At 38.8% G+C, this 27,506-nt stretch overlaps 1 protein-coding gene across 3 annotated transcripts in view; it reads left to right on the top strand.

The window, feature by feature from the left end:
• The first annotated feature begins 116 nt into the window (after window positions 1-116).
• Window positions 117-27,506, top strand: part of PCDH10 (protocadherin 10) — a 50,274-nt gene continuing 22,884 nt past the window's right edge. For 2 of the 3 annotated variants that reach the window (XM_088132850.1, XM_088132848.1), the window contains exons 1-4: window positions 117-3,866; window positions 5,668-5,726; window positions 6,304-6,410; window positions 16,213-16,518. In XM_088132850.1, coding sequence (XP_087988976.1) covers window positions 1,221-3,866; window positions 5,668-5,726; window positions 6,304-6,410; window positions 16,213-16,518 — 3,118 coding nt within the window. In that variant the 5' untranslated portion in view covers window positions 117-1,220. The remainder of the gene's footprint in view (window positions 3,867-5,667; window positions 5,727-6,303; window positions 6,411-16,212; window positions 16,519-27,506) is intronic. The other variant, XM_088132849.1, reaches the window with a different exon arrangement.

The following is a 27,506-nucleotide window of genomic DNA, read 5'->3' as shown; positions in this document are numbered from 1 at the left end:
ACTGCAACAAGGGAATAGTAACTTTCCGAGGCAGAGAATCCCCAGTAAGCGCTTCGGGAGTGTCAGGGTTATTCTCTCTGCCACACACCACACACACACAGAGTAAGAGCGACGGGTTCTCCCGTATTCTCTCCTCCCCCTTCTCTGACGGAGGTTACTTGACGTGCGGCGAAACCAATATGCTGCCGTCCTAGGGCTGTAACTACAAGGCGATTGGTTGGCAGGAGCAGATCGCTGCGCAAAAACAGACAAGCCGAGCGCTCGGAGCTCAGAAACTGCCAGCAGAGATCACAGAAACTCGAGCTGGGACAGGAGAGAAAGAAAGCAACCGAGTCAGTGAATGTGTCTGGGAAGCCAGATATAGCAAAAAGGAGGGTGGAAGAAAGCTGATGCGGACCCTCGTTAGCGAGGAAAAAAATGAGGGCGCGCAGGGAAAAGGCATTCAAGGAAGAAATGGCGAGAGAGGTTTAAGAGAATCTCCACTGAGTCCTCGAGAAATTCAGGGATTTAAAGTTTAGGGTCGCCGAGCTGCTCTCTGCCTTCCTCCCACCCCACCGCACCCGTTCGATGGCTGTAATATTTTCTGGCTGTTTTTAATTTCATCCCCCCCCCCCGGGAGGAGGGAGGGAGAAAGAGAGAGAAGCTTTTCTTGTGTCAAATTTATTTTTCTTCAACCAAAGGGGGCATGTCCATCGTTTCTTCTGGCAGCTTTTCCCTCTCCTGCTCCCACCAGGAAGCCAACCCGAGGATAATCTTGAAATATACCAGTTCCCCGGGATTTGCTGTTGCTGCTTCCACCGCCTCTCCTGCTGCTGCGGTGCAGTGCCAGGACACTGGGAATAAATTAACACGGGCTCCTCTGTCTATATAGCCACCTACCTATTGCCTATGGTTAGCCATTTCTTGCGAAGATCACGGATGAGGTGGGAGCTCTGCCTGACAGCCTCCCGTGCCTATCTTGCATGATTTTTCAGCCCTCCGCTTTCCCCCCCTTTCCTTTTTTTTTTTCCTTCCAGTTGCGTGTGAAGGGAGACGATGATGGGGAAGAAAAGAGAAAATGATGGGAAAGGAATGAACATAAATCGTTTTTGAAGCTCGCCTCAGTCTTTGCTTTCCCTCTCCGGCCCCCAAGACACGGTATTTCTCGACGGAGGAGGGGGATTTTTGGAGAAGGAGGAAGTGTTGGCGTCGGGGAGGGGGATCTCTTTCCCCTTTTGGAGATGGTGGTGCTATTCCTCTTTGCCTTAAACTGGATGGTGGAGGGAGCCCTTTCGCAGCTTCACTACACGGTGCAGGAGGAGCAGGAACATGGCACTTTCGTGGGAAATATTGCCGAAGACCTGGGATTGGACATTACAAAACTTTCTGCTCGCCGCTTCCAGACGGTGCCTAATTCGCGGAGCCCTTATCTGGATCTCAATCTGGAAACCGGGGTGCTGTACGTGAGTGAAAAGATCGACCGCGAGCAAATCTGCAAGCAAAGTCCGTCCTGCCAGTTGCACCTGGAGGTTTTTTTGGAAAATCCGCTGGAGCTCTTCCGCGTGGAAATCGAAGTGCTGGACATCAACGACAACCCGCCCGCTTTCCCGGAGCCCGACCTGACCGTAGAGATCTCGGAGAGCGCCACACCGGGCACCCGTTTCCCCTTAGAAAGCGCCTTCGATCCGGACGTGGGGACTAACTCGCTGCGCACCTACGAGATCACCCCCAACAGCTACTTCTCCCTGGACGTCCAGACGCAGCCCGACGGCAACCGCTTCGCCGAACTAGTGCTGTCCAAGCCCTTGGACCGCGAGCAGCAGGCGGTGCACCGCTACGTGCTCACAGCCGTGGATGGTGGGCAGCCCCAGCAGCGCACCGGCACGGCCCTGCTCACTATTCGCGTGCTGGATTCCAACGATAATGTGCCCGCCTTTGAACAGCCGGTTTACACTGTCTCCCTGCCGGAGAACTCGCCGCCCGGCACCCTGGTGCTGCAGCTCAATGCCAGCGATCCGGACGAAGGCCAGAATGGAGAGATCATCTACTCGTTCAGCAGCCACATCTCTGCCCGGGCGCGGGAGCTCTTCGGCATCTCCCCACGGACCGGCCGGCTGGAAGTCAACGGCGAGCTGGACTACGAGGAGAGTAGCGTCTACCAGGTGTACGTCCAAGCCAAGGATCTGGGGCCCAACGCCGTGCCCGCTCACTGTAAGGTGTTGGTGCGGGTGCTGGACGCGAACGACAATGCTCCAGAGATCAGTTTCTCCACCGTCAAGGAAGCCGTGAGCGAGGCGGCGGCTCCGGGCACGGTAGTGGCTCTCTTCAGCGTCTCGGATCGAGACTCCGAGGAGAACGGGCAAGTGCAGTGCGAGCTGCTCCAAGGCGACGCGCCTTTCCGCCTGAAAAGCTCCTTCAAGAACTACTATACCATTGTCACCGAGGGGCCCCTAGACCGGGAGCAGCCCGGCGGCGACGCCTACACGTTAACGGTGGTGGCGCGGGACATGGGTGAGCCGGCGCTGACCACCAGTAAGTCCATCCAGGTGCGGGTCAGCGATGTGAACGACAACGCGCCCCGCTTCTCGCAACCCGTTTACCAGGTGTACGTGAGCGAAAATAACGTGCCCGGAGCCTACATTTACGCCGTCAGCGCCGCGGACCGTGACCAGGGCGCCAACGCACAGCTAGCCTACTCCATCTTGGAGAGCCAGATCCAGGGCATGTCAGTCTTCACCTACGTCTCCATCAATTCCGAGAATGGCTTCCTCTATGCGTTGCGCTCTTTCGATTACGAGCAGCTCAAGGAGTTCAGCTTCCAAGTAGAAGCCCGCGACGCGGCCGGAGGAGGCGAGGAACCCAACGGCGAGGAAGCGCTGGCCGGCAACGCCACCGTCAACATTGTGGTAGTGGACCAGAACGACAACGCGCCGGCCATCGTCAGCCCGCTGCCGGGCCGCAACGGCACGCCGGCGCGAGAGGTGCTGCCCCGCGGCGCCGAGCCGGGCTACTTGGTCTCCCGCGTGGCGGCCGTGGACGCGGACGACGGCGAGAACGCGCGCCTCACCTACAGCATTGCCAGGGGCAACGAGGCGAGCCTCTTCCGCATGGACTGGCGCACCGGCGAGTTGCGCACGGCGCGCAAAGTGCCCGCCAAGCGAGACCCGCAGCGGCCCTACGAGCTGGTCATCGAGGTCCGTGACCACGGCCAGCCCCCGCTTTCTTCCACCGCCGCCCTCCACGTGGTCTTGGTGGACAGCGCAGTGGAGCGCCAAGGGGCGGGCGCAGGCGGCGGCGGGGGAGTAGGGGGTGCCGGGGGGCTAGGCCCTGGCGGCGCAGGAGGCCCGGGTGGAGAGCATCGGCCCAGCCGCTCGGGCGGAGCCAGCAGCGCCGAGACCTCGCTGGACCTGACACTCATCCTCATTATCGCCTTGGGGTCAGTCTCTTTCATCTTTCTGCTAGCTATGATTGTGCTGGCCGTCCGCTGCCAGAAGGAGAAGAAACTCAACATCTACACGTGCTTGGCCAGCGATTGCTGCCTGAGTTGCTGTTGTTGCTGTTCCTGCTGCAGCCGCCAGGCGCGAGCCCGTAAGAAGAAGCTCAGCAAGTCGGATATCATGCTTGTCCAGAGCTCCAATGTACCCAGCAACCCAGTCCAGGTGCCCGTCGAGGAGTCTGCAAGCTTTAGTTCCCACCACCACAACCAGAACTATTGCTATCAGGTTTGCCTCACGCCCGAGTCTGCCAAGACCGACTTGATGTTCCTCAAGCCTTGCAGTCCTTCCCGCAATACAGAGGCAGAGCACAACCCTTGTGGGGCCATCGTCACAGGATACACCGACCAGCAGCCCGACATCATCTCTAATGGCAGTATATTGTCTAGTGAGGTAAGGGGGTAACCTCTCCACATCTCAGGGACATCCACTCGCTCCCAAGTATAGGTCTCTGTGTTCTCCCTAATTTCCCTCTCAATGCCACCAGTTACAGTTAATCCATGACCTAATCTAACCGCTGTTTATTGAGAAGAAATCCCCACTGTCTACATCAGATTGCATCCTAACTGGACTAGTCTACACCTTTTTGCCCAGGCTGCCTGTTGCTCACTCTCACACAGTTTATGTGATTCATCACTAATTTTTCATTATTACAATTGACAAATATTCCTACATTTTTATTATTGATAACAGAAATTTGCATGATCAGTAAACAAAGGCAACAAAGATATACAGGGAAGGAAAACAAAAATTCTTTGTTGCCACTTTATGGTTGTCCAGATTTTTCCAGTCAAAATATGGTAGCCTTAAGTAGTAGTATTAGTACTGGTAGCATTGTGACAATTCTAGAATTAGTATAAACTTAGTACATTTTTTTCTGATGGTTTTCTTTCCACAAATGTTTACAATTCTCTACTTTCTACTCTAATTCCCCACTACTAATCGTTATTATGAGCTTATTGTTCAGCCTTCCTTGATAGATTTTGGACTACCATTACAATTGCAACAAGTAGTTGCAGATGAATAGGTACCTGATTTATGCCAACTCGCCAACAGCATATTCTCTTTTTAGAAGACATTGTCATACAATCATAAAAATCAATCTGCAGTGCAGCTTTCTTCTGCACCATCTTTACCACTTTCTTTTCAACTTAAATATTGCTGCAGTTTGTAACCCATACTATGAGCGTTTCTGTTTCCTTGTTCCATTTTCAGAATCAAATTAACGTAGCTTTAGCAGTGTTTAGCATTATTTTGTATACAGCAGGTTGTGGTTAATTGTCTGGTTATTTTTATTGCTTCTCCAGGAGCATATAGCAAGTCTGAAGATATTTCTCTTTTTATTCAATGCAATAACATTTTACAAGGGAAACAAAAAAATCTTTAGAAATGCCTCCATTTGTGATTGAGGATATGGAGACGTATCCCCCGCAAAAGAGGCATCTTGAAATAATGCAACTGAAAGCATTTGTTAGCACTTATGCAAGTTTTGTATTAAGCTAGACATTAAAATAATGTTCGTATATCCTATCATCTGGATTTAACTTTTTAACCTGTGAGTGATAGAAAATAACTTTGTTATACCTTCTCTGTATATATTGCTGGAAAAATGGAACTGCTTTGGGTACTGAAGCTATTTCCAGTGCAGTTCTGGATATACTTACTGATAAGTAAAGCCTCCTACTTATTAGGACTTAATCTCAGGTAAATGTCCACAGGATGGTAACCAGAGGAGAGTTTTTAATTATTATTTTTTAAATACATGGCTTTATTTTTTTTTTCCTCCGGAATAAAGGCATCTATCAATTTGGTGGCTATGCATCTTTTTTTTGAAAAATGTATTATTATTATTTTGGTCCTAGTTTGCCTTGAACTACACAGTGGTGTTTAGTTAAATGTCACTTGACTTTTTTTTTTTCCCATTCACACTCATGTTGTTGGTTAGTTTGAGTAACGATTGTGGATTTTATATTAGATAAATAATCGTTGTTAATTGTCCTTTAGAGATAAATGTGTAAACCTTCCTTGTGCAAGTTAAGAGAGGGGGGCGAAAAACAGATGAGATATTAGCAGTATTTGTTATTTTGATGATTAATTGCAAGTATATTTGTCTGTTATTATAACTAAAGATGCACAGATTCCCTAAAAAAATGCCCCACACATTAGTTCATTTTTTTCCTAATTATTTTTTTAGACAAAACATCAGCGCACAGAGCTCAGTTATCTAGTTGACAGACCTCGGCGCGTAAACAGGTAGGACCATCTCATTCCTGATTTCCTAAATTAGGCTCACAATTTTGCACAGCCTGATGTGTGTTTCTCAAATATGAAGGAAGATACAGAAATGTTTTATGTTAAATAATAGCTGAACAATATAAAAATACATTTATTCAGGTGTGAATATATGTGCAGTGAATGAACATCTCTGAATGGAATTTATGGAATTTGGTGAATCTCACTGAAATTTCTTGAAAAGAGAGAGAAATTTTGTACTGGTTTGAAAGAGGTTTCAAAAACTTAAGAGAATGTATTGTAGGACAGTATCTGTCCAAATTTAGTTGCTTGACTATTCAACAAAATTGTTTAGCACAATTATACCGAATACACATGGTGGTAATAATGAGCACTGTCTGTTCAGGTTTGGTTACTAATGCCTGAAAGTATTAGTTTTGCTTTTGGTGGAAATAACTGCTTAGTTGAAACAGTGCAGCAAAGACCATCTAGCTGAGTGCAGCACCTCATGTCGCCATATGATGGCAGAAGAATGTTTTATGAGTTTCCCTTTTCCTGGTGATTCAAATATTAAGTTCCCCCTTTTTTATATTTCTAGTTCTGCATTCCAGGAAGCAGACATAGTAAGCTCTAAGGACAGTGGTCATGGAGACAGTGAACAAGGAGACAGCGATCATGATGCCACTAATCGAGGTCAATCCACTGGTAAGTCTGATGGGGGGACTCTAAATATTTTATCTTTTAATAAGACCATCAAGGGCAGTTATAGATAAGTAAATTAATAATGGCTGATAAGTAATTTGATGCAGAGTGTTTATAATTTTATGCTAATATACACCTGACTGGATGGAACAAATAGATAATTCAGTTTGTAATACACAGGTAGGAAGATTATTATTACTGTTTTTTAAGTGCTGGATGACTTTTGCAAGGTATAAAATTTTGAAATAGTAATTGTGTGCTTTGCATGTTAAGATACAAAAATGCTGATACATTTTGGTGGGATTCAAAAATCCTGAAAAGGTATTGGAATGTTTTCAAAGCAGTTTTTACTAGCAATTCTCAGATCAGCTTAGTAAAGTTATGCACAAGTGATGGGTCCATAGGGAGTTGAACAAGGAAGAATTGTGATTGAATGACAGCTAGATTGCAATATATAGTGGTGCAGAGCAGTAGTTTATTTTCACTTGGGAATTCGAAAGTTCTTGAATATTTAGTATTTTTAAAGTAGTAAGTATTGTAATATTTGGCTTGAAGAAAATTTGACTCTTGTTCAAGGAAAATCTGGCAGTATTCTCACTTTGCATCTGTATACTTAAGAGGAATGCTGATTCTTTTAGCATCATTTGCTTCACCACAAAGCATCCTGCAGTTTAGCAGGTGTTAAAGGCCCCTGTCACTAGATTGTAATCAACAGAGGTCCTGGGATCTAGCCGTGGTAGTAATAAATCTGTGCCTTTTCCAGTTTGTAAAAACTCCAGAGAGTTGCTGCTACAAAATGAAAATGCCTTCCAGGTTGATGATTGCTTGCTTACTCCCTCCCTCCCTTTATCTCATTCTCTCTGTCTCTCCCCTAAAGCATCTTCTAAGGCATTGGACTGAGCACACCCCAATTACCCAGAAACACTGAAACATTGGCATGGGGGAAGGGGGAGGAATTCCAGTCTTTCTTTTTCAAGTGCTATGTTGTTCCTTTGGCTATGAGAAGTTCAGGCACCTGGGGGAGGGGGAGCCTGGAATTCCATTCAAGGACTGCTTTATATTGCTGCAGGTCATTAATATGCAGACCTAATGAGACTTGAGAAAAACCAAGAGCCTCTGAGCTCTCTGCGCCTTGCAGGGCTTCATGCTTAGTGAACACAGCATCTATTTTGTGTCTGGGAACCTTATAACAAACCAACTCTTGCCAAAAGTATACATTGGAACATAGTGTCTTAATGTTTTTTGCAATCTGTTCTTTCCCAAACGTTTGCTTTTCTCCAGTCTGCTCCCAGGTTCCTTGCATCATTTCTAAGGCAACTATTAGTATTTTATTTTATATTTAAAATAAAAGGTTTATTTATTATACCTCCCCCCAATTGTTCTCCTGTTGTCTTTTAACTTGTCTTTAAAAAAAGAAACAAACAAATTGGAGTTAGGCAGCTAATAAATTCAAATAAATAAATAAATTTTACTGCAGCACTCATCTTCATGAATATTTCAATCAGTTATTCCCTCGACAAAATGAACCATAGTAACAAAATATGAGAGAAGAAAATAAACATCTGTGCAAGGGCCTAGAATGGAAAGCAGAATACTGTATGTAGATATAATCATTTGTGATGCACTTCAAACAAAGGCATTTTATTTTAAAAGCATCCACCAATGTTGTTATACTTAATTTTCCCATTATTGTTTTATATGGTTTATCTGGAATTAGATTGTTTCAAAGGTTGTCCTGAAACTGGACTCTATATATAAAGTATAATCTAGCTATTTTATATTTATTAGTAAGTTGAAATGCATTCACTTAACCTAATTTTAACTGACTGACTTCAGATTTGTGACTTTCTGCATATTTGGTTTGTAGTTTGATCTGTGAACTTTAGAGGCAAGTTACTGCAAATATAAGAGAGGAGTTGTATTTAACAATTGTTTTTGAGTTTAATCAGAATTAACAGTTTGAACTGAATTGTTATTTTATATTAATAATTGCAGTATACAGTTTGATAAATTACTGTAGGTAATCATTTTGCATAAGTTTTTTTTTTTTTTTTTGCATTGCATTGCATAGATACGTATTCATGATATGGCTTTGGGATTAGATTATTTGATAAATATATATTTCTTTTTTTCCACCTGGTTTAGAGGATGTTGAAGAACATTCTGTTTATTAATATATAGGTCTGTGTACATAAATATAATATGAACAATAACTAAATGATGCTAGATTCAGGCAGGCTATATGACAGAAGAAGAAAGTAATAAGTAAAGCTAATTTAGTTAAGCATTTCAGCTGCCAACTTCATCAGTAATCTAATTATGTGAGAGATAAAGAAGCTAAGTACTATACACTAAATGGTTTTAAGCCTATCTCCATTTTGTCAATCATTCCTACTCGTGTTCTAAAATCCAGCTTTCTTCATTGGTATCAGCTAAGTATGATACTGAATACTGAAGGCAAGCTTTCAAACTCTTTAGATCTTGCTTGATTTAACTATTAGAAATACCCAAAACTTGCCATGAATATTGAATGTATTTATTTGGTCCTTATAACTAAATTCTACATGTTTCTTCCTGACCATTTATGTTTCTCTTATTCTTATGTTTAGTTTCTTTTCATGATTCCAGTTTATGTCTTCTGTTTGCCTCTCATTCCTATTAGTCCATAACAGCACTACCCTGATGTTCATTTGTAAACTTAAAAAAATTAATTAATTAAAAAAGGCAAAAGCAAAATCCACAACTAATTATTTAGCACATATTCAAAAGCCAACTTTTTTTCTGAAGGGGTTGTCACTACCCATTAGGTCTCATGCCATACTGTAATGAAGCTTGAATAGATTTTATTGTAATGCTTCTCCTTAAAAAAAAGAAGAAGTCTTGGCTTCTCCTTTTCTTCCTACCTGGTCATGCAATTCCAAGTTAGCTATTGTTGATTTATTTGGTATGGACTTGTACTCTGTGTTAAGAGTGACAGATATAGATGGTTCTGTTGAAATACATCTCCTAACCATTCATATATTATATTTCTATATCACTTCATAATGAGGCTTTTTGTGTGGTTGAAATAAAAGTTAAAAATTTAAACTAAATAAATGCATTCAAATAATGTTAAACTAACATTTATTTATCTCTGTATTTAAAAGATTTATAAAGCCACCCTCTCACAATCTGTGATTCTGTGTGGTGTCAAAAGAGAAAAAATATTACAGGAATAAATACGTTGCGAAACCAAAATAATCTAACAAAACGAAAGACATAATCAGTGCATAATACATAATAGAGGCTGGCAATAAATAACAAGTGCACACATCACAGAATGGCCTCATTTACCATCCCAGCCCAATGCACAGGAGAAGAAGTTAAATCAGGTTAAAATAGCCATAGAGTGTTTGTTTATTACTAGGTCAGTGTTCCACCTTTTGTTTTGTACAACTCAAGGCAGTGTACCTAATGCTCTGGCCTCCTGTATTCCCCACAACAACCCCCTGAGGCAGGTTGGGCTGAAAGAGAGTGACTGGCCAATAGCAATAGACTAAACCAATAGCAGTGGAGTATTGTGAAAATAGCTAAATGTGGTTTTAAAAGTCTAACTCAGAAGCCTGCGAAAATAAACATTTTCAGCTGGAATGGAAAAGACCACAATGTAAGTGTCCAGACAAGCATGTCTGAGAAGTGCATTCCATAATCAGAGTATCCCTACTGAAAAGCTCCTTTCTCCAGCAGCCAGGCAACTACCTGTGTCACTTCATTTTAAATCCAATATATTTAGAAAAGCACACTCAAGATAATCTGACGCCACGTATTTTGAAATGAGCTCAGAAATGGACTAAAACTAGTACTTCTAACAGTGGTTGATTTATTTCTGTAAAGCTGTATGATCTGAACTACATATCACTTTCTCTGCTGTAATTCAATAAAGCATTGTTCAGAGTTCTCTCCTTCCTTCACATGAATAATAGCTCAGTTAAAACAGATTAATAATATTCATTTTTCTAAAAAATGCTTTTTAAACAATGTACATACATTTAAAATAAATAAATAAATCATAACGGAATAATACAAACAAATTTTGCGGGTGAGGAGGGGGATTATCCAGAATATATCAAAGCAAAATCTTGTAGGGGAAAACAAAACAAAACATGATTTCAGAGTAAAAATGAATTTAAAATCCAAGAAGGATAGTAGATGATAACTCTTGATAGAAAGCACTTTGGCTTTTATTTTATTTTATTTTATTTTATTTTATTTATTTATTTATTTTACAGTGTGGTTTCTGTTAAAGCATGCGCAGTAGGGTACTGGAGATGACTTATCTAAATTTATTTGTGTATATTATCTATGGGCAATAAGTCACCTTGTGTTATATTCCGTGAGTTCTAACATAGATTCTAAGTAGTTTCTCTGTGTGTGTTTTATGATACCTACTAAGATCATCCATCTCTTTAGACTTGAAACAGAGGTACCATCTCATTCTTCCAGGTGTTCATACTAAAACATGGTGCTGATCTGAAGACTTGATTCCTAATAGAGTGGGGAGAAAGAGGATATATCTTCTTAATCTTCACTTGCAGTACAAAATCAATGGTTTACTGGCTTAGATTGTAGATAGTACTAATGACTTTGCTTATTGGCACAGGTATACAGGTAAAATGTAACATTGCTCAGCATGTCACAGAGTGCTTTGTTAGAGCTTGGTTTGTTTGTTTCTGGTGTTTATCAAAAAGCTCTCCACTAAATAGGTTAAACGTATGCAATTTTAGAGGATACATTTTGCGAAGAGGATTGAGAAACATTTGTAAATGAATCAGAGGTTTTTAGCTGCAGAATCCAGGAAACATTACTTTGCAAATTCTGGGTGGAAAAATTAATATAAGACAAAGGGGACATAAATTGCTATTTTCCTTTTCCAATCCATGCAGTTTATTTCAGTTCCTATTCCAGTGTGATCCTGGTTTGAAATTATATAAGGATATGCTAAAGTGGCTTTTGGTAGTTCTTTGACAGTGGACATACTTGAAATAATCCCCCCCCCCGCCATTTCATTTGCTAAACTGTGATCTGGATTCTACTATGAGATTAATGTTTGGCAAGTGTGTATTGTGACAAGGGAGAATAGAAGACTTACAGATGTAGATTGTTAAAAAGGTTTCAGTCACCATCCTTCTTATTAAAGAAATGGAAAGCACTATTGCTATTGAAAAATGTGACATTGTATAGAAAGTGGATGTAGCTTAGCAGACCTGTTACTTACAGTTGGATCATTAGATATGTTGAAAGTTATTTAATATCTCCGGAGGCTTTTTGTGTACCAGTTCTGTCATCTCTTCCTGCTTAATTTAGTGGAGAAGAAACAAATTGCAAAGAATGTCAGCTTTTTAGAACAAAATAAGCATATTAAATTATTATTTTGTGTAAACATTAATATTTTGTAATAGTCATGGTCTTGTACTTGGTTAGGTCAGTAGGATCCCTGTACTCTGTGTTTTCACATGATTTTAACCAACTCCCATGTTTGACTTTGGAGAAAAGTTCTCAAGAAGAGTAATGAACATAGAGCATAAGCTGTGTTATTAGGACTCTTTTAGTATAAGTGTTGAAAAATCTGTGACTCACGTAAAATGCTAATTTAAGAAATAGAGATGTTTATACTTCTCAGATTCAATTTCTGCCCTCCATTCTCTACTGTAGACTAGCTGCAGTAACAAATGCATTCAACAAGAAATTATTTGAGTGTTGAAATTATGACATGAGAGAATGGAAGTGTTTGAGGGGATTGAACATTTCTTTTAAATATAACATTGGGATTTTTGGTTTATAAAAGACTATGGAATGAAGAGTTGTTGCCACATTTCTCGATGCCAGGAATCTGTTCTAACCAGGAGGTTTGTCAAATAGTGAACAAGCTCTAATTTTTGTTGGAAGTCAGTGGTACAAGTGTTAGTGAACATCAGTTAATTAGTATTTGTTTCTCTCTACAACATATTTAACAATATTTTATCATCTGTAACAAATAGTTTGGCTGGATGGATATATATTTTTATTGTAATTTAAGGTCACTTTTACCCTTTGGGAAGGAGCAGACCATAGATCTAAAGAAACAGGATTTGAAATCAAGCTTAGCACATCAGTGTTGCCCCTCCCCAAACATGCTTGTTATCACATCAAACCAATATACATCTTTTTATACTATTGTACAAACTTAAATAGATTTTCTGCTTAGTGATTGAAAACAGTTGTTTGAATGAAAGTACTAAATTTATATCAGTCCTTTACATTAAAAGTGAAGTAGTAAATGACAGAAAATAAAAGATCCCGTTTCTTTCTTTATAATTGAATAATAACTGCTCAGACACTGCGTTCATTGGGTCTAGCTGCCAGGCATATGTGTGTAGGATTGCACCCTAAATCCAGTTTTGTTAAAATATGATGGTCAGATCTGATGAAAAAATGGAACCAAATAAATTACCAGGCAGTGAACCACTGATAGTTTACTGAGTCTACCTCTGTGCTTCCGACACGGTGAAGAACCACCTGCTAGAAACCCTGTAACAGACTTTTATTTCTAAATTGAGAATACCTAATAGGAATTGGTTTCTGCACATTTATTTACAAATATGTCGCTGTTTGCACACATAAGTATAATTTCAGACCAGAGTTTTGGCTTAAATTTTTTGACTATAAAGTAAAATGGTTTGATAGCTTCAGTCTACAAGCACTGAACTGGAGTTTCTGTCAAATGAAAATATTTTTAAAGGATTATTCAGAATGTCTGCTTTCCTTGATATGGTGGGCAGCAACACTTATAATTTAAGCTGTCCTTTCTGGAAAATTTTACAGTTATTAATCTCTAAATAAGGTTAGAAACAGTTTCTGAGGCCATTTTTCAAATATCTTCTCAGGTTCTAGGAATGTTTACCATCATTTTCTAGCTCTCTTTTTCTTGCCATATCTATGGACTTTTATACTGCTACAATATTTGGATTTTGCTTTGTATTCCACTAATTCAATTTATTGTAATAATCTCATATTTCACATCTCTTATTTCAACACAAATCACATTGAGTATATAAATAAATAATTTATTGTATTATTTAAATGTTTAGAAGATGATTCAGGCAATATTTAACATTTAAACATTTACTGAGTGCAGTGTTAAGCTTGTTAATAATTGAATCAGCAAGTTAGATTGCTCATACCTTTATGGTAGTAAGATACATTTTCAGATATTACAACCTTCCCCAGCCTAATAGCTTCTATATGTGCTGGTGTTTTATAACAAGTAGCTGTGTTGGCTAGTAGTTATGGCAGCGGCTCATAATTCAACTCATCTGGATGGCCTGGGCTGTGGAAAACTGTCAGGCCTAGCCCAAGGAACTCCTGGAGACCGTGTAGGTTCAATCAGCAAGGTTTATTAGCTAGCGCTTATTTACAGAATCTTTTCAGACTGACCAGTAGTTCCCAGGCACAACTCTCTACTATCTTCTGGAATGTTTAGGGATGTGCCAGCTTTCTCCGCTTATCTCCAGAGCGTTGCTCTGGAGACGAGAGCACCGTTTTCACCCCCCTTCCTCCATTCCAGTCCATCACAAAAACTAATATACTATATCATATACTTAAATACATAATTTAGTAAGTTCCAATCACTTTAGTTGACATGAGCAATGACAGGGATTTGTTGCTTAGAAACTGTGAAATGGAAAATAGTTTCTAGTAAAAATCTAAATTGTAGAAGGAAAATTAACAAGGAACTTTTTTTCTTTATTTGATTTTTTTAAAGCTGAAATGAAACTGAATTTCAAATCTAGTGATTATGACTAAAATGAAATTTGGGAACCTGCTAGATAATATGATTTTGTATTTACTTTTGTCGCATTTTAAAGCTATAAATAATTTAATTCTGATTTTCAAATCTGATTTTATTATGTTCATATCTCCTGGAGAACTAAGCAGTACAGCCTTCATCTGTCCTCCAGATGAATTGGAATTGGGATCCCCTCACATCTGGAGGGCACAAGGTAGATCAAAGCTGGTCTGATAAATTATATTCAATATAAATAGGTACAGTATTTCCTCGATAAAAAATACTTAAAATATATCTACTGTTGTACCAGCAGTAAGTAGACTACCTGTCAGAGTCAGGCCCCTTGACAGTTGATTGATTGCAAGGATCCTGACCCTACCCGTTTATTTCACAAGGCATTTATATTATAATATGTGTGTGTGTGCGCGTGCGTGTGTGTGTGTATATATATAATTATATCTTGTATTGTATTCCATTGCTCCTTTGAAATTTTATTTCCTGTTGCTCTTCACATGTACGTTCCTCAACAGTTCATTGATTAGTAATTTATTTCCAGATTTCTTCAATTGCAATTATCAGTAGAAGATTTCAGACAAAGCCAAATTCTTTATTTTTTTAATTTAAAATAAAATTTCCATTATAAAGTATTAATTGAGGCACATCCCCAGCTCTTCAGTACTTACTGGTAACTTTGTGGGATTTCTTCTAAAAATATGTACTTTTACCAATATGGGTCCAATTAAAACTGAAGATTAGCAGAAAAGAATACTAACCTATTTTTGTTTGAAGAGATTAGTTAATGATATTCTTTATGGTATGGATTATGTATCCATATAGATGGAACATTATCTAAAAGCAGGCATTCCTCAGCTGGAAAATATAATCTCAAGGAGCTATTTGCCATTCTCAGGGACTGACACAGAAGAGGTAATACTTGTTTTATAGCAAATAATTCCTGTGCTGTATGGTCTACAGTTAAACATTTATGTCATATTAATGACTTACAGAGTGTAGGGTATGGGTGCTATCTATGTATATGAAAGTAATTTTAATATGATTATTGTTGAACCAAATCAGCAAGAGATTTTTCTCATTTGTTGTACAGGCATAGCCAGCTCTATAATATTTCATTCCTTTTCTGAGCAACACTGTAAGAAATAAGTTTTCACTACTTTAACTTTTATTACATGCATCTTAATATTATCCCAATTAAGCATTGGCTGTTCAATTTAACTACATTGCTATTTCTTTAAGAAATGAGTTGCATTAGAAAACTAAACTGCTGAAATATCCATCATAAGGTACATAGTAAAAAGCTTGCTTATCATTTGAGAAGTGAATGGATTTAAAAGGATTTATAAGCATACTATTTTCTGTTGGCAGGGATATATATCTATATCGGTATAGAGTAAGCATTCACACATTTGTCAGTACAAGCTGGATCTATGGCATATTAGACTTGCCACTAATTATAGTAGTTTCTTTTTAGGCTTCTAGTGTGATTTTAAGGCTGTAGTGGCATTAAGTGGAAGAAAGTCTGAGGAGCATGTTCTTTCTTCAAAAATAGAGTGGCTTAATCTGTTGAAATTTTCAGAGACATTTTCAGCATTTTTCTCCCCACCATCAGTATTTTTCACATGATTCCACACCTTTACATATGTATTAGGCCTATTTGGTCTGTTGATGATCATTAAGCTGACACCTTCACCTTCGGAAAGTGGGACTTGTCCCTAGATGGCTTGGCAGAGCAGGTCACAAGAATTTTTTAATAACAGTGATCCCAGTTGTCATCTGATGATTATTTGGCCAGTTGTGGAGCATTCTTGTACTTCCTATCTTTTTTCTTTTTCTTTCAAACAATAAGGCTGTCTTTGGAAGACTTATTAATAAAATTCTTTACTGGTAAGATGATGATAGAAAATATCTTTTTTGATCACCATGCCTTCAGCAGGTGATGACACTGAAGGTTATATCTGCAGTTTTTCTCTTTCCTGCTTATAGGCATGGATCTCTTCTCTAATTGCACAGAGGAATGTAAAGCATTGGGCCACTCGGATCGGTGTTGGATGCCCTCTTTTGTCCCTTCTGATGGACGGCAGGCTGCGGATTACCGCAGCAATCTTCATGTACCTGGAATGGACTCTGTTCCAGACACCGAAGTGTTTGAAACACCAGAAGCCCAGCCAGGGGCAGAGAGATCTTTCTCCACCTTTGGCAAAGAGAAGGCCCTTCACAGCACCCTGGAGAGGAAGGAACTGGATGGACTGCTGTCTAATACACGAGCGCCTTACAAACCACCATATTTGAGTAAGTACTGTTCAAAAGGATGCTAGAAAGTGTTCCTTTTGTAGGAGTAAAACACCATTTCCAAATGTGCTTTCTAGGAATAAAGACAATGGGAGGAAGAAAAACATTCCTCTGACTTCCTTTGCTCTCTTCAATTATTCTCCATATAGCATTGATTTTTAAAAACATCTGTGGCATTTTAAGCTTTGCACTAGGACCTGTTGAAGATGGATTTATTAAAAAAAATTGCCTTGCTGATTTTTTAGAACTTTTCCCCTACTATATAGGGTCTTAAGTAAACAGTTAGCAACATCATTATTTCTGCATATTGTGTAGCAGTTTGTGGTGCCTCTTCATTGACAATTTTTTCTGCATCAAGCTGTTTGTACCATGGAGCAGTGCTTAGAGAACATCTTACAGGAGCCATACTTTCCTGCTGCTCCACTACTTTTTTGTTCCCTTGATCATCATTCAAGGAATGAATTAGATTATTCTGTTTTGACGTTTTCTGAATTCTTATGGCATTCATCAATATGGCAATGTTTGAATAGGCAACACAGAAGATGATGTGTAGCTTGGGAGAGTTATTTCTTTATATACTTCACATTATGGGCTAAGTAAACTATGTTGAATGAAGATGCTACATTGCTATGCCTATTAGCCCATCTTTACATTGCAAGACTGGAAATTTTCCTTTAATTAGAAATGTTTTCATTGATTGTTAAATTCTATGTCATTGGAACAGAAGAAAGTACCATTACACCAGCAAAACCATTAACTTGATTTAGAAGTACAACCACTGAAAATATTTCAGGTAAATTTTTGAAAGAAAATTAAAGTCTGAAAGGCAACAGCGGTGACATCAACATTCCAAACAACACTTTTGCTACTGGAATACTTCATTTTTTCTCTTTTAATCATCCTTATTTCTGTCTTGGAGGTAGCCCATTGTAAAATATAGACTCAGTCTTGAAATATAGTTTTGTTTTTAGATTAAATAGTTGGGAGAATGGACATTTTTGATATCACTGTTAGAATTTAGGTATCTAGTTACTAGAAGCTGATACTAAAAAACATAAATTTCCATGAAGGAAAAACCATATGGTATACATTTGAAATTTCTGATTTAGATGGAGGTTGACAGCTTACTGTTCACTTCAGAATCCATCCCAAATGTACTCCACTCAACAGCTACTATTTTAGATACATGTTGCTAATATTCACAACCTGAATTCATACATATCATTGTTTCTTTCCTCGGTTTGTTCAGTTTACAAAGTGATTCTTCAAGATGACAAGCTATCATCTGAATTTGCAAAACCTTGATTTTCATCAGAATTCAGCATTTGCTTTTCTTACAAATGGTTTTGATTCTTGCACTCTGTGCTACACTCAGTACTAAACCTACAAATGTATAATTACAAGCTGGATCTTTCTTTCATTTAATTCATACTTTATTTAATATAATTTTATAAAGTGTTTTGTTCATTTATTTATTTCTATAAGAAATCATGCCTTAGGAGCACAATGTGGAGAAAGGGTTGAGGGAAAAAAAATCCCCTCTTACCTTTGTGGGTGGTATGTGTCTTCTTCAATCTCAGGTCCTCTACCAGAGGCCTGGGAATTTGAGGGTTCTGCACAGTATCTTAGCTATTCCTAACACTGCACTCTTCTAGACAGAGAGCTCTATCTTGTTCCTGAGATCTGTTGGAGCCACTGTCCCAGCTTAGGAGTCACAGCTCTGAGTGCTCCTACCACCACTGGGACCACTTTGGCCTTTACTTTCCACATCCTCTCTAGTTCCTCATTCAGGCCCGGGTAATTCTCCAGCTTCTCATACTCCTTCTTCCTAATGTTGCTGTCACTTGGCACTGTCACCAACACTGTCTTCTGGTCCTTGTCTACTACCACGATGTCTGGTTGCTTGGCCAGTACCTGCCTTTGCATCTGGATCTGGAAGTCCCACAGTATCTCAGCCCTGTTATTCTCCAAAACCTTCTGTGGAATCTCCCATCTGGGCTTGGGAGGGTCTAACCCATACACTGTGCATATGTTCCTGTATACAATGCCAGCTACTTGGTCGTGCCATTCAATGTATGCTGTTCCTGCCTGCATCTTACATCCTGCCACTATGTGTTGGACTGTCTCTGAGGCCTCTGTGCACAACCTGCACCTTGGGTCTTGCCTAGAGTGTTGGACCCCTGCTCCTATGGATCTGGTGCTTAGTGTCTGTTCTTGTGCTGCTGTGATTAGTGCCTCAATGGTGTCTTTTAATCCAGCCCTTTCCAGCCACTGTGTCAGGCCTAGCCCAAGGAACTCCTGGAGACCGTGTAGGTTCAGTCAGCAAGGTTTATTAGGTAGCGCTTATTACAGAATCTTTTCAGACTGACCAGTAGTTCCCAGGCACAACTCTCTACTATCTTCTGGAATGTTTACGGATGCACCAGCTTTCTCTGCTTATCTCCAGAGCGTTGCTCTGGAGACGAGAGCACTGTTTTCACCCCCCTTCCTCCATTCCAGTCCATCACACACTGGTAGGATTTCCAGTCAGCCACCTCAGCTATCTGCTAATGGTACATCCCATGCAGGGTCTTCTCTTGCCATGACACTCCCTCTGCTTGAACTTCCTTCCATGTCTGCTTCTGCCTCAGGCATTTTCTCAGGAGCTCTATGCATTGGACTGTCTCTGACAGGGTGTATGTGTTGATGGCATGTATCCTGTTCTTCCTATTGAGCTGGCTCTTCAGGACCTGCCTTATCCTTTGGTGGTAGTTGAATGTTGTTGTCTTCCTTGCCTCCTCATTGTGGTTCTCATGTAACTGTGGGATATCAATGTACTTGTAACTGGTCTGTATGTCTGCTATATGGCCCACTGGTAGTTTCACCCCATCAGTCTTAGCTACCTTCCTTCTCTTTACTACCATCTGGCCACATTTTCCAGTCCGAATAACATCCCAATATCCTCACTATAGATCTGTATCAGATGGATCAGTGAGTCGATGTTTTGTTCACCCTTAGCATACAGCTTGATGTCATCCATGTAGAGGAGGTGGCTGATGATAGTTCCACTCTTGAACTTGTATCTGTATCCAGTCCTTGTGATTATCTAGCTGAGTGGTTTCAAGCGTACATAGAACAGTCGCAGGGACAATGCATCACCTTGGTATGTGCCACACTTGATGGCTACTTGTGTGAGCTATCTTGAGTTGACTTCCAGTGTTGTCCTCCATAGTCCCATTGAGTTCTTGAGGAAGGTCCTTAGTGTCCTGTTGACTTTGTATAGCACCAGGCATTCACAGATCTATGTGTGTGGCATTGAGTTGTAGGCTTTCCTGTAGTCAGTTCAGGCTGTGCTCCAATTGGTCTGTCTAGACCTTGAGTCTCGGGCAAATGCTCTATCTATGAGCAACTGATGTTGTCCCCAATGCTCTTCTGAGCTGTGCTCATGTACTGGCCCATATTGTCCTATAGCTTGGCAGCTATGATGCCTGATGGAACTTTCCATGTTGTGGGAAAGAAGGTTATTGGCCAGTAGTTGGACAGTGCTGTTCCTTTGTGGGGGTCTTTCATGATCAGCACTGTCCTTCCTTGTGTTAGCCAGTCTGGGTAGGATCCTGCTGCTAGCAGCTGATTCATCTGTGCTGCTAGGCATTCATGCAGTGTTGTTAGTTTCTTCAGCCAATTGGTGTAGATAATGTCCGGGCCAGATGCTGTCCAGCTCTTTATGTTCTTGACCTGCTGTTGGATGTCTGCTACAGTTATGGTGACTGGTTCCTATTCTGAGAGATTGCTGTGGTCTGCTCTTAGGTCCTGCAGCCACTTTGCACTGATGCTGTGTGTCTTCTCTTTCCATATGGTCTTCCAGTACTGTTCAGTTTCTGCTGTTGGTGACTCTGCTGTTACTGTGTTGTTGCACTGCAGTTGCAAGTACACCTTGGATGGTTCTTTGGAGAACAGGGCATTTACCTTCTTGGCCTCTGCTTCTCTAATGTATCTTCTTAGCCTGGCAGCCAGTGGTGTGAGCCTTTGTTTAGCATTCTCTAGGGCTTCAGATGGAGTCAGGCCCTTGTATTTTTTCAGTAGCCAAGTCTTATCCTTAATTTCTACAACCTTCTGTAGTTCCAGCTGACTAACTTCTCTCCCAGTAGCCTTGATCTTAGATTCCGAGATTCATTTTCTGTTGTGTGTGTGTGTGGGGGGGGTATATACTGCTGTTCTTCTTGATCACGTAGCCAAGCATCTGCAGGATTACAGTGGTTGTAATGTATACCAGTTCATTGGTTTGAGTTATGTTGGTAGTAAGGATTGTCATGAGGGCTCTATTGGCATCTTCTAACATATCTGATTGTACTTCTCCACTGAGCCATGGTAATTAGTCTCAAAGGTTGACTATAACTAGTTTATCCATGATCTTATGCCTCATATCAGCTGTTGTGCTCTGTAATGGAAGGGGTAGCAGTGACGTTCCAACTTGAAATGTCTGCTGCAGATCCAGTTGTTCTTCCAGGTCTTCATGAGTCTGCAATATAATGTGTAGTTGGTCTATCTCAGATTGTGAAAGCAGCTTCTTCTTCACTATGTTGAAGTGTTGGGTAACTAGCTGTTTCTTAGTTAGGGTGGATGTAGGCCTCCTGTCCATAGTTCGCTCATACGTTTCATATATCCCCTCTCATTAGGTCTACTGTTATAGTAGCATTCCATCAATTCCAGGTTCTCTTGTCTTGTTCGTATGTGGTTTGTTCCAGTAGCCCATGTATCATCAGATTGTCCTGGTTCCCCAACATCTACTGAGGAACTTGTTAGACTCTCTTAGTTTGTATCACTCTCATATCTGAGATAGATGAAGCATTAGGAGGTCTTTGCTCAAGGACCGCTACTGGTAAGGTAGGTACCAGCCGGGATTCAAAGCCCGGTCTTCCGCATCAAAGGGTGGCATTCTAACCATTACGTATCCATTTGTGCCAATATGGACAAAGGGTTGAGTGTGTGTGTGTGTGTAAAACAAGGGAAGAAACTATCCTCATTTCACTTAAAGGGTAACAGCAAGATTTTATGTAAAAAATAATTGTAGCAGAACGGTTAATAATGTCCATAGCATAATTAAGTTTATCATTCTCTTGGGTCAGATTACACAAAAAAGGATTAAGAAAACATTAAAATTTACATTTTGAATTAAATAAAAAGTCTAAAGAAGAAAAGCCCACAAGAGTAGAATTTGCTGGCTAAGCAGCACACTAGACATGTTAGCTGAATTGATAAAGCTGAAGAAGCATCAATTACTTGATGTGTTATTTCTTTACTTAAGGAGGAGGAGGCTATAAGGGGGGGGGGGAAATAACATATATTTAATTTGGCTTAATATTTAATTGTTCAAAAGATTTGGAATTACTGAATTTATTTTATTAAAATGGTAAAATAATAATAGTAATAATAAATAATAAATAATAATAATAGTTGTTTTGATGTACATGATCTGTGTACGGTTGAGGCTTGGATCTGATCAGGGAATCTTTTTTGTGCTACTCTGGGAAGTCAGTCTCAAAGCTTTACTCAGAGCAGTAAAAAATCCAGAGAGCCCTCTAAAAGTTACATGGATAGGTTTAAAAGTGATTGTTTTATCTGGCTTCAGTGTTGGAAACAAACAACAAATAACTTTCTTTCTCTTCTTCTCAATGGTCTGCTATGGAAAGTACTCGGCTGTGGCTTTAATCCCATCATGGTAGATGGAGAATATATACAAAACTATGGATTATAGACAGAATACATTTTTTTGTATTGCAGTATTCCTGGATGCCAGAACACATACTGCTTTGTAAGATGCTGTAAATGGACAAAATAAAATGGACTCATTAAAATGATGTCTAGGTGAAACGTATAGCTAGTTATTATCAAAAAATGAATGTCTGAACTACCTTTTTAGAAGTATTTAAAGAGCTGGGGAAATAGATAAAAACTATTTGGGTTAGCGCTGAGCTACACATTAAACATTTCCTTTGTATACTTAAATTATTTAATTTAAGTATACATTTGCTAACCCACATTTTTCCACATTAAAAAACAATTGTGTACAACAGATGTGTATGTTTTATAGGTTTGTGACAGGTAATAATTAAAAGGACATATCTGAGAATAAGAAGTCAAGTGACAAAGTGTTGGAATAAACTGATACAGTAAATAAAAATAAGTTGTTTACTCCAGATGGTATTCATCCAACAGTTGCAAATAAATTTCAGAAAACAGCTGACTCAGTTTGCAACTTGAAAAAGAAAAATCACTAGGCAATGTTCATGTTTTAAATTAAATTAAACTTAGAAAAAACTGCAGTTCAAAATACTTTAAAATCCACAGCAGGTGTAATCTATTTAGAAAGGTGTCCCTTAGAGCATTAGAGAAGTTACAAATGTTGAGAGTTTTAAAATGAATAAGAACAGAGTAGATTTTTCTCCATCTGGGCATGTTAAAACAAATATGCATGGAGACATATTGCAGTATCAAAGCACAGCTTCTATACCATGGTTTTGGAATTGTATCAGAAGGCATGCAGTAGCTTTAAATCATATCTGAATGGACAGCAGGAAAAAAGGGTTAGTTGTCTTCCTGATAACTGATATCAAAGGGATGTCAGCAGATGATAGTGGATGCAATAAATGGCAAGATAGTAGTCCACAGAAATGATTTTATTGCAGAACATTATCATTTTTTTTTCTCTCAAGGAAACGTTCTAAATAGTAAAGACACATCGCAGTATTAAAAGCAGGCTGATACAATTTTTGAATAAGAAGTATTAAACATCTGCTTTGTTAAAGTTAATGAATGATTTAGTAGGAGCTAAGTAGTTGACATTTGACTGCTGATTTTGAACATTGAAAACAATAGCTCAGTTCTAAGATTTCTACATATGGTAGAGGTAAGTAGGGATCTTCTTACATTAAACCAGTCCTTTTATTATTGTTATTAATATTATTATTTGCATTATTAAACCAGCCCATTGAGACAATTAGCCAAAACATGGAATAAATACAAACATTGTATAACATCTGAGCCCATGTAAGGTGGCAAGATGTTTGAAAAGCTAAAGAGAGTCAAATCTGGCAAGTTTTTGGAAGTGAGGCCAGGAAAACTAGATCTATAGATGAGACTAAGAATTTGGGGGGGAGAAAATCTTAGTAGAAAGCAATGACAAAAAAATGTGATATTCCTGTAAAAAGAAACAAAAACTCTATAAGCATATCCGCTTAGTCTGAAGACAAGTTGATGATATGGGGATTCTCTGAACTGTTCAAATCCTTTTTTGCCCCTCACATAATGGGTGCATGTACTAGAACTCTTCAAGCCACCCCTCCCTCAGCACCTTGACATATTTTAGTAAAACAAACTATGTACAATTAAATTAGTAAAGGTCAGGTAACCTTTGAAGTAACTTCTAGTGCAATGGAAGAGCAACCTTTAAAAGTGAAAATGGGGAAGTCTCTCAGCATCTGCTTTAATGGTATAAACATCTATACCCTTACTGATCCCAATAAACTATGAAACAAACCAAATGAATCACTCAAATCTTATAACCAAGTTCTGTGATTTGGTAATATAAAATTGCATGCAGAAAAATAGGACATACAGGTAGTCCTTGTTTAGTAATCACAACTGGGACCAGCAACTCATTCATTAAGTGAAGTGGTCACTGGGTAAAATCACAACTGTGTTTATGATCTTACTTCAGCTTTCCTTTGTTTTACAGACCTGCAAAGGCTGTAAATGCAAAGATAGATTGCAAAGTTATTTTTTCATCACCATCGTAACTGCAAGCAGTCATTGTCTGAGGCAGCACTGAATGTGGACTACCTGTATACTGAAACTCTGAGACTAGTCACATTAGCAGCTGACCTAACTGTGATAAAAAATGGATGCCTCGCTGCCTGTGATAGAGACGGGCAGCAATTTGCAGAATTATCCACAATAAATCCACTTGCATATTTGGAGACACTGTCGATATATTATTTAGATTCATCTGAAACAAAGATCAGTAAAGGTTGTTCTCAAGCAACTCTGCATGGAGTTGTAGTGTAAGACTATTTATTTGTAGATAAATGTCATTAGATTCATTAGGATTGATTAAGCTTTGCAGAATTATACTGATAGTCTGTTGTCTTATAAACATAGCTTGCCTGGAAGGAAGCAACACTGACATTTTAGCAGACATGTAGAGGATTATACTCTAATATTATTAAAATCATATCCTTCAAAAAAAGAACCCTTTTCAATCAAATGAAATAACAGCTGGATATAATACAAGGATATAATATTTTTCATATGATTTTAATGGAGGGTAATATGATCTTGCAGAAGTTACATCATTCATTTCATATTTACCTCAAATTCACTTCTTACTAGTACTCTTACGAATCTATAGCACTAGCTTACTCTTAAGAAAGAATGATACTTCATGTAATGACTTCAAATAAAAATGTCAGTTTTTATGTCAATACTAAAACTTGTACTGAAAATCATATTTTGTTTTTAGAATGAAGTTACTGAATCTAATCTGCAAGGCCACCGTTAGTTTCTAGAAGGAAACTCCTCTTAACTATTGGAAAAAATGCAAGAATTATATATGATAAAATTCTAAAACAGACTTCTTAATTACAATCAATCATATGTACATTGACAACATTCAGAAGTCTTCCTTATCAATAGATAACTAATCAAGAAAAAACATTTTAAACAATTATCCATGTTATTTATAAAATGATAATTGCATATAGTAGTTGTGATTCTTTGTATTGTAAAGACATTAAAGAGAATTTGGCAGACTGTTTCAGTAATAAAAAACAACACAGATAATTCGGTGTGACTGAGGCACATCTGAGTAGTATGTTTTAGTCTGAAACACTATAAAACCTGACAAAATCAAGAATAGGTAACATTAACTCATCAACCAAAGGCAGTCAGAGAAATCTTGCAAATAGCTTAGGTTTTGCAAACATTTGCAACCCAAATGTTTGGGTTGCACAGGGAACTGAAAATTAACAGTCTGGCTTTATCCAGATAAGTTTGTAAGAATGATTTTATGCATGAGGGAAGTTTCTGTCTCAACTTGTCAGACTCTTAGGTTTATGTTACTGAAATATATTATTTCATTTTAAGAATGAAATTTTAAAATTCATTTAAGAATATTATTGGAATGATGTTATCAGAAGTATAAGGGTAAAGTCTTCTTCAAATAAATCTCCATTTCTAGTGATTACAAGGACACATCCATGTAGTTTTCTTCACAATATGGACATGGTTTGCCATTTTCTTCCTCTGGGATTTTTTTCATCTTCCAGTCTAGGTTCCAATCCTGATGATTCCTGGTAGACTTCCATTCAACTACTGAACAGGTCTAATTCTGCTTTGAGTTTCCAACATCAACCAAAGTTAGCTAGGTTCTGCCATTGTAGTTGTCATAGGAGTGCAATCTCCTAAACTCTGGAGTAGCACAAATCTAAATAAATAAATAAATAAATAAATAAATAAATAAGGAATATTTGTAAATGTGTGAGACTTTCATGTCATTTAATAGGATAGGTGACATTAATACTGTATTTAATTGTTAGCACTATTGCTTGATTCCACCAGTTCCTCTGAACATCAACTTTCTTTGGCTTTTCAGCCTTGTTGAGAATGGAAGATGTAGCTTTCTATTGTCCTTCTATTCCTAGTTTCTTGTTAATCTGTTGCATAGCAATATATGCCTTGGTATTATATTTCAGTTTGCTTACATTTTTGCTTCTACTTTGACACTACTATCCCAAGGTCCATGGATCCAAAACATCTGTCTTGATTTAAGAAGACTTCCTTTCAAGTACCATCATTCTTCAGAAGAAGGAATTGTATGAAGAGGAGAAAATTTAACTAGATCTCTGAGAAGTTTCTTTCTGCCCATCATGCACTAAATATGAATAGAAATTCAAGCTTAATTTGAAAAAGTAATGAATAAATATTGTTATGATGCACAGTTTTAGAAATGTGTTCTGAAAAGTAGGAAAAGATTAATAATTTTTTAAAAAATAAATTGTATGTAATTATATATAAAATATGACAACTGTACTATATAGTATATTACATGATTTTAATTCTGGGCTACAGGGGAAATTTTAAATCAGAAAGGCCCTTATCCAATTCATTTCCATTCTTTTAGGCCCAAATAATAGAAAATGAGTAATGCTTGGAGAGTTGGCCCAATAAGAATAGACAATATTAAATTAGATGGACAGATAATCTGATTCCTTCATCTAGTTCTGTGTAATGACCAAACCCAAATCCTTGATAATTCTTGCTATTGTCATCTGGGAAATTAGAGAGAGTGAACGTGGATTTCACAAGCATGTTTGAAGCAGAAAAAATAAAGGAGATGGTCTTAGAAGATACCAAGACAAATGAAAAAAATATTAAACTAAAAGCAAAGTAAAAAAAAAAGAACGTAAATATGTATGCATATACACACATATATAAAGGGGCTTCCAGATCTAGCTCAGCTTCTGATGAGTTCAAAAAGTCATCCATTTAGTCGTCTTGGCAAAAGTGGGAACATGATTTGCTATTGCCTTCTTCCCAGGATGTTTTCTTTTTAACTTCCTAGTTTAGCCATGGATTTCCTGGTGATTTCATATCCAAGCACTAACTCTGATTACCTTTTCTAATCAGTTATGGTTGGCAAGTCTGCCACCTGTTCTGACATAATTTCTACAGTTCTGTACTGGAGAAACATCAGGTGTTTTCAATTCAAAATGGACACTATTACGTCAGACTTTTTTTATAGATAAATATAATAAAAGCCAAAAATGAGACATTATGATAACAAAGGAAGTTAATTGTTGTTGAGACCTTGGTGTCAGTGATGAGGATAACAAGTGGCCTATTTATGATATAACATGTCTCATCAGTGACTTAGACGTTGCTGTGAAGAATATGCTAATCACGTATTTAAACAATAGAAGCTTGGAAAGGATTGCAGATCTTTTTGCCAAATG

The sequence above is a fragment of the Python bivittatus genome, unplaced genomic scaffold (assembly GCF_059951505.1).
Source record: "Python bivittatus isolate LINGU-HERP-01145 unplaced genomic scaffold, Pbiv_v1 ctg000070_np1212, whole genome shotgun sequence".
Classification (NCBI taxonomy): domain Eukaryota; kingdom Metazoa; phylum Chordata; class Lepidosauria; order Squamata; family Pythonidae; genus Python; species Python bivittatus.
Note: the sequence above shows the minus strand (reverse complement) of the source record. Positions and strands in the feature narration are given on the sequence as shown.